The sequence below is a fragment of the Narcine bancroftii genome, chromosome 1 (assembly GCF_036971445.1).
Source record: "Narcine bancroftii isolate sNarBan1 chromosome 1, sNarBan1.hap1, whole genome shotgun sequence".
Lineage (NCBI taxonomy): Eukaryota > Metazoa > Chordata > Chondrichthyes > Torpediniformes > Narcinidae > Narcine > Narcine bancroftii.
This window is the reverse complement of record NC_091469.1, coordinates 408,641,384-408,649,197: the sequence shown is the minus strand read 5'-3', so window position 1 is coordinate 408,649,197 and position 7,814 is coordinate 408,641,384. Positions and strand designations below refer to the sequence as shown.

General features: G+C 43.9%; 1 protein-coding gene across 1 annotated transcript; it reads left to right on the top strand.

The window, feature by feature from the left end:
* Window positions 1-2,409: 2,409 nt before the first annotated feature.
* On the top strand, window positions 2,410-4,776 carry LOC138751520 (uncharacterized). The gene is made up of 2 exons (XM_069913874.1): window positions 2,410-2,857; window positions 2,985-4,776. The coding sequence occupies exon 2, from the start codon at window positions 3,323-3,325 to the stop codon at window positions 4,334-4,336; it is 1,014 nt and encodes a 337-aa protein (XP_069769975.1). The 5' UTR covers window positions 2,410-2,857; window positions 2,985-3,322; the 3' UTR covers window positions 4,337-4,776.
* Window positions 4,777-7,814: the final 3,038 nt, after the last annotated feature.

Genomic DNA, 7,814 nt, shown 5'->3' with positions numbered 1-7,814 from the left:
ATAGAAATCCTGTCGGTAATGCCCAAAGGAACCCTCTGGTAAAGATAGAGATGACCGTTAGCCTCAAATGCCGTATTTGAATGGTCCTCAGAACATATTCGCAGCTGATGATAGGCATCTTTCAGGCCGATGGTCCAATAGACCGATACTGCACAATATTATTCACCATGTTTGAAATTCAAGGGAGGGGGTATGTGTCAAGGAGTCTGTTGTGATTAATAGTTTGGCTATAGTCAATTACTTGCCTGGACTTGTTTTCCCCTTTTACCACTACCATTTGCGCTCTCCACGGGCTGGTGCAAGGTTCGATGATCCCCTTCGTTGAGCAGATGTTGTGTCTCAGACTTTATTAAATCTCGGTCTGCTGTGCTGTACCTTCTGTTTTTGGTAGCAATGGGTTTTCAGTCTATGGACAGATTCAGGAAAGGGGGGTGGGGTTCAATATTTAGTGTGGAGAGGCTGCATGTGGCTTCTGATTTTAGGGGCCTTCTGTTCCAAACCGTTACAGGGGGTAGGGGACCTGAATATTCCAAGGTCATGCTTTTAAGGTGACACAGGAAGTCTAGACCCAACAACACCGGAGCACACAATTCATCAAATATATACAAGCAAATTTTACAGAATTTTCTTGCCATAGCTGGAACACAGGAGCCTTTTGCCGGACAATGAGATTGGATGCTGGCTCTTGCCGCAGAAAAAACATTCCCTAGCATGGGAAGTGGCAGCAATTACTGCTGGGTAGCAGGAGCATTTGGTCCTTGGAAGGGGTCACCTGTGTGAGCGAGCTCGTTGGTTTTGAGATTGTCATTCTTGAGCTTGGCCTGTTCCAATGATTTAGCCAGTTCAATGTGACCAGCCAGGACCTTCTTTCCCGACTTGAGCAGTCACTGCCTCATGTTCCTTGAGTAGACCCCCATGAGTAGAGTGTCCCAGATCTCTTCTTCCTTATGAACATGGCCTCTAGCCGCTTTGTACCTGCACGTTTTGGTGAGTGTTTACAGATCCAGCAGGAAGTCATCGATGGTCTCTCCTGGCTGCTGGCGATGTAGAGCCAGTTGGTGCCTCACTAGGACCTCGTTTTGCAACTACACACACCTAGCCTTCAATGCCTCAGTAGCAGCGCCATATGTTTAGAAGTCCTTGATGATTGCATATCCTTTCGTTCCTACCCTCGAAACAAATGTGGACCTCCTGAGTTCATCGGTGTGGAAGATGTCTCTGGTCATGTTCAGGTAGGCCTGGAAGCAGTCTAGCCAGTGCATGAACTCCTCAGCTGCATTGGGGACAGAGGGTCTATCAGTAGCATCCCTGGCTTGAGAAGCGCTTCAATCGTTAGGGAATAAGCTAATAAAATTGTAGCATGAATAAAAGCTCTCACGACTGGAGGGAGAACAAATGCTTTTATTAGCTTATAACTTATAAGTTGCTGAAGTCGGACTGACTGGATGATGCAAGTGTGTTCTAGCTGCATAATAAAATCCAGCTCATTGTTTAGATTTGCAAGTTAAGTTACATGAGAAGTTGGAAAACAACCTAGATATTTCTGGAAATAAATAAAGGCACAATAATGGAGCAATTGTTATTAATACATAAACTGGGTTGAAAAATATATTGAGAGCTGCGTATTGCCAGAGTTTACTGGTGCATTTGTTCATAGTTGGTGTTGAACAAATGGCATGCCACCTTTTGCTTTACAGCTGCTTTTCAAATGTGTTGGGTTGGGACATGAGATATAATGTAGAACTTAAATCTTGTATTTAAAAGAGATAATCTATCAATTTTTTTGAGAATTTCAATACAATATCAAATAACATTCTCAGTTCCCCCTTCAATGCTGGCTCTGAGCAATCCCAACAATTCTATTCCCCCACTTATTTCCCTGTAACCTATTCTTTCATATGACAAAATTCTGACTTGCTGCAGTCAAACAATTGCTTTGTCAATACAGAAATTCCAATAGTATATATTAAAAAATTGAATTACCCAGTATAGAAAGGGACGATAAATATAAAAGATAGCAAGATAATGAATATTCACAGTTAACATACGAGCAAAGAAATTGTGCAGACAGGTCTTTTGTGGTCCAGGAATATGGCATTAAGGGGCAGTTCAAGAGCCTGATAGCTGTTGGATTAAAAAAATTGTTCTTGAACTCAGAGATGATGGTCTTCAGGCTTCTGTACCTTCCTCCCCAAAGTATCAGTGAGAAAAAGCTGGCACTGGGGTGACGGAGGTCCTTTACAATTTTGCCCACCTTCCCTCACATCGAGGTCTTCAATGGATGGGATGCCAGCACCTGTGATGAACCTGGGTACGTTTGCTGCCTTTTGCAACTTTCTACGTTTCTGGTCATGATACAACCATCCAGTATACTTCCTTAGTACACCTAGTGTAAGGTAAAACATCATGAGATGGGAATGTGTAGGGAGTTACCCTGTACAGGGCAGTAACAAGAAGGGGAGGTGTCCTTGTACTCCTGTTAGGTAAAACATCATGAGATGGGACCGGAGAAGGAGTCACCCAGTACTAAGGAGTAACAGAATGCATCCTTGTACTTACAAGATAAGAGAGACATTGATGGATTGAGAGGCAGGAAGCTAGCAGGGAAAGGATAGCAACAGTTTTAGTCATTGGACAAGTAATGATATGATGATGTTCTAAGCATGTATCCAAGGGTATAAAAAATCACCATTTTGCTGATAACGGCAGAATGCATTCTCCGACTAACTTTGTTAGTCGCAAGTGTTACAATCCGGTAATAAAGAACAAAGAACCCTGATTTCGACTCAGTCTGGTGTTTGTCTCACTCATTCATGAACAATGCAGACCTAACAATTTGGTGACCCCGACGTGATGGGTGAGTGAACACTGGACGACGGTTTCTGTTTTTTCTGACAATCATCTCAGCCGGCTGATAAAAAGGTCCAGAGAAGCCTGTTTTAACAAAATTCTCTTTTTTTTTTTTAAATCTTTATGATTGTCAGTAAGAACTGGAGATCGGACAAATTAGACGACCACAATTGAAGGTCGCATGCCAGGATTGTAACACGTAAGTGATTACAGACAAGATAAAAGTCCTTAAGGTGTTTGAATGACATTTATTAAGTGCTTCGCAAGAAACTACTAGAGTTTAAACGTCTTTATTGTGTCGTTGCAAAGTCCAATAGAGTGAGAAGGTGGTCTATAAACAATTGAGGACCTGAGTTTTCTGCCCTAAACTGGTTATTAAGAGGAGAAATCTCCCACGTGAAGGTTGGGCTTTGAAAGAAAACAAAGGTTCAGGCTTATTGGCCTCAATTGTATCTGAGAGACTGACTTATAAATGTCCGGTAGGTATGATAATGTCTGTACACTTGAGAAGTTAAGAATTTATTTCCCCAATTCGCCGTGGTGGAATACCACAGCAGACACTAGAGACCTTGAGACAACAAAAAAAGTACTCAGGGACGCCTGCCTGGTGAACAAGAACGACGACAGAAGGCTGCGACAGCTGTGTCCGGATCAGGTAGGAGATATTAATGAAAAAGTTGACAAACTCCTAAGAGACACCCAGTTTATTCGAAATACTTTTGATAAGTTAAATGAGGGTATTCCCAACATCACCAAGGAGATAAAGTTACGTAAATTCATAGATTGGTACAGGGAAACAGGACAAAAGTATAGCCCAAATATTTGGTTTTCTAGTTGTAATTTAACTTTCAGACCCCTTTGGGAAAACAGAGAGTGGAAAACGAGCAATCAGAGTATACAGGACAGTCTGAAGTCAATTGGAGGACAAGACTTAGAGACTGTTCTTTTAAAAGATATTAGTCATCCAGCTTGCAAGGAGACATTTTTAAAAGTAATTTTCGTTGACATAGATCCCCTAAACGGACAAAAACCTAAATTAAAACAGGCATTAGAAAGCGGTCCCGCAGCTATGGCTGTACAGTTGCCTGCTAAGACTTTTGACCAAGTTATTAAGGAAATTAATCAGGAATTAGAGGAGCGAAATACCAGTAATGCGGCATTGGAAAAACAAAAAATGCTCCGAAAATGTGTAGACCGCTGGAGGAAGAGGGGTTGGTTACCCGGGGGCACTGAGATGTTCCTGACAGGTGAGGAAAAAAAAATTTTAAAACGTAGAGGCTTAGATAAGCTGGAAGAAACAAAACACAGAAGGGAAAGGAAAAGTGCCTGTTTCCAGTTTCCAGCCACGAAGTGTCCGGGTTTGCTCTCTCCCTCCCTCCTTTCACCCTCCCCCCTCTCTCTTCTCTCCCCCTCTCTCTCTTCTCCCCCCCCCTCCTCTCTCACCCACTCCCCCTCCCAATCCCAATCTGTGGCGGTGCTGCCCTGAAATCCCCAGGTTGGGCAGGGCAGAGAAATACAATTTGGTTTTAATTTTGTGCCCACAATTCCAGCTCCGCATCAAATGGGATCCTGTTTTATCCTCTCTCCCTCCCTTTTTCCCGCACCCCCACCATTGCGGGATCAGGGCAGACATTGTGGGCTGACGTGTAGCTCACTCGAGGTGGGAGGGAAGGAAGGAGTGATAGTTCCCAGTGGTGGGAGACCCAATCTGATCCAGACCAGTGATCACAGGATGAGAACCTTTTGAAACCTTTGAAACGAAAGTGTTAATCTGAAGACTTTTCTCCCAGTGGGGCCAGTGCAAGGCATTTTCTCTCTCTATCTCTTGTGCTCTGTGTATCTGCCTCTCTATCTCTTTCTCTCGCTATGCTCTCTCTCTCTCTCTCTCTCTCTCTCTCTCTCTCTCTCTCTCTCTCTCTCTGACACCCCAGATGGGATACTGGAGTCACGTCCCTTATATCCAGATATTGAGACACTGGGGTGTGACAAGAACCACGGGAATAGGGACACATCAGACGAGGTACAGGCCCCTTTAATAAAAATAGAAGGGGGAGTAATAGATGTAGAGACCCCTCTGGAGTCCAAGAAAATAGAAAAGGAGTTAGAGATACAGAAATGGAACATGAAAAAGGTTCAGGATAACATTAAAAACTTAAACAGAGATATTAATGTGCTGGGGCAGATCAGTGAGGATCAAAAAGAATTAATGGTAGGTGTATTGAAGGAAGTGGAAAAGATAACTACAACACTGTCAGGAGAAATTAAAGCTGAAGGAATGGTAATAGGAGTGAAGGACAAAAAGTGTAGTACAGATGAGGAAACGAGATACGATCCACCATGGGAGGAAAGTAAAAGGAAAAGACTCGGGAGGGAGAAAAATAGACATGCCTACCTGGACATAGTTAGAACAAAAGAGAAAGATGTGAAACAACTAAACTATGGCCGAAAAGATTATCTTAGAGATGAACGTGACCAATATACCTTTGACCCTGAGACATTGGAAACTGATAGGGACAGTGACAGTGACAAAGAAGAGTCAGAACAAGGTGGGATAAATAAATGCATGCCAAGAGTAAAGAAGGAGCAGAAATCCCCAAAATTGAGATATTACTGATCACGGGACGGGGAACTCAAAAATATGTACCCTGGTCACGAATGGACTTAGAGAGTTTAATGAAAAAACTACCTCCGTTGAGTAATGGGGCTAGTCCATGGATTTCTTGTTTTGAGCGAGAAACCTGCCAAGAACAATTAGCACTCGCAGATGTCAGAACTATCATGATAAAATTAAAGGCAGAAGGGGCCCTGAAGCAAATAGAGAAAATTGTAAGAAGCAGTAAATTGGGGGATGAAATAGAATTTAACCCACTTTGGAATAAATTTTGGGAAGCACTTAGAGAAACATTTCCTACACCCTATAGTTTGGATGCCTTGGTAACCCTTCAACTAAAGGAAGGAGAGACTGCACACGAGTATTTCACTCGAGCATGGGACTTATGGGAAACAGGGACTGGAGAAAGACCCGACCACAGCCCCTTAGGAAGGGCTCACTTTCGTAATGGGATAATAAACGGACTACCTGCTACGGTTCAAGCAAAATTAAGGGACATTGTGGGAGTAGAGACAATGTCAGAGGATTTGTGGAAAAGACACCTGACACATGCAATCAAACGACATCGTCAATCAGAGCATGCTAAGTCAGAAAGTGCGTCCCAGAAGGAGGTGGACAAAACAACCGATAAATTGGTGAGAGCCATAGAACATATAGGGGTTAAATTAGCGGCCCAACAGATAGTCCCACAGGTCATGGGGCCAGTGATAAATCCGGGACCCCAAGTAAGAAATGGTTGGGAAAGACAGCTAGGTACAATGTATAGAGGGGAACATGCAGTATGCAGGTACTGCCAAAATCCTGGACACTACCAGCGGAACTGTCCGGAGGCTGGGAGAGCAAGGGGAAAAAGATTACCCTCTATGAGAGGCTATCGGGGAAGAGGAGGAAACTTAAGAGGACAAGCAAGGGGTAGGGGTGGACACATTGATGGGCCCCAGAGAATCGGGGGGTGGCAGAGTGATCAACAAGTCCAGGCACCTCAGTGTAATGACTATATTGAGGAAGGTGCTGAATTTGATTATTGAAGGTGCCCAGGAGAATCAAAAATCACGCCTCCCTGGGAGCCACCAAAAATTTGGGGGACGGTAAATGGAGAAAAAATTGAATTTATGGTTGACACAGGGGCAGCAGTTACGACAGTGATTAAAAAACCCCCAGGGAGCACATTTTCGGGCAAAACATTATCTACAATAGGATTCTCCGGGATAAGGGAAACACAGCCCTATACAGATAACATCGACATGACATTTGGACGACAAAGGGTTAAAACGCCTGTCCTGGTTGTGCCAAGTTGCCCCATTAATTTATTAGCAAGGGACATTCTTACCAAACTAGGAATAACCATACAATGTTCTGAGAAGGGCCTTCGGTTAACATACCCAGGGGATACAATAAGAAGGGGAGGACAGTTTATAGTAATGACCCCATCTAACGCTTCAGAAGACTCTGTGGAGGTTAGTATTTTCTGGAGTCGGCTACTGTATGATGAACCAGGCCCAGGGCTGATTAAACAGTTTTTTGAGTGGAGGGCCAGTATTCCACGGTATGGGGATTACCATTATCCACTAGATCCTATGCATGTTACATTAAACTACACCATCCACCCGGACCAGGAATATGAGGAGAGGTGGGACTCTCTAAAAGAAGGGAAGACAGAAACGATACATTGTCCATTTATCTTTGTAGGTAAGGAGGGAATAGCTGCTATGGTTGTCATGACAGAAGAACAAATGGAGTGGTTCTGCTTAGGAGTAGAAAGTGTGCCTCATGTGACCTTGGGTATTGCCAAAGATCATCACGCTCGACAGCTGGGTCCGATGGTAAAGGAAGCGATAGGGTGTGAATACAGGCAGACAGAAATCCCGGGATATTCCACCTCGGAGGGAGGAAAATTTGTCAGACTGAATATTGAAGCATGGGACCAGGTAGTGAATGAGAAAGTAGAAAGAGACCGAGCCATAGAAGGAGAAAATATTGATCACAGAGACTCAGACAAATATCTTTCTAATCTGAGTCCACATATATGGACAACGGGGCCCTATGATGTGGGAGTAATAAAAGGAGAGGTATTTCTAGAATTGGCCAACCCCGGGCAGAAACCAATATGGAGAAAACAATACCGCTTGTCGCCCAGTCAGGAGGAGGGTATTAAAGGAACGATAGAAGGGTTAATGGAGTCAGGGGTTTTAAGGGCGGCACCTGACAGTATGTGGAACACGCCCATCATGCCTGTTCCCAAACCGGGTAGAAAAGACTGGAGGATGGTACACGACCTCCGGGAGATTAACTTGGCTACCAAGACCATCGGGAGACCAGTCCCAGACCCATATGTAGCACTTAGGGCTCTGAG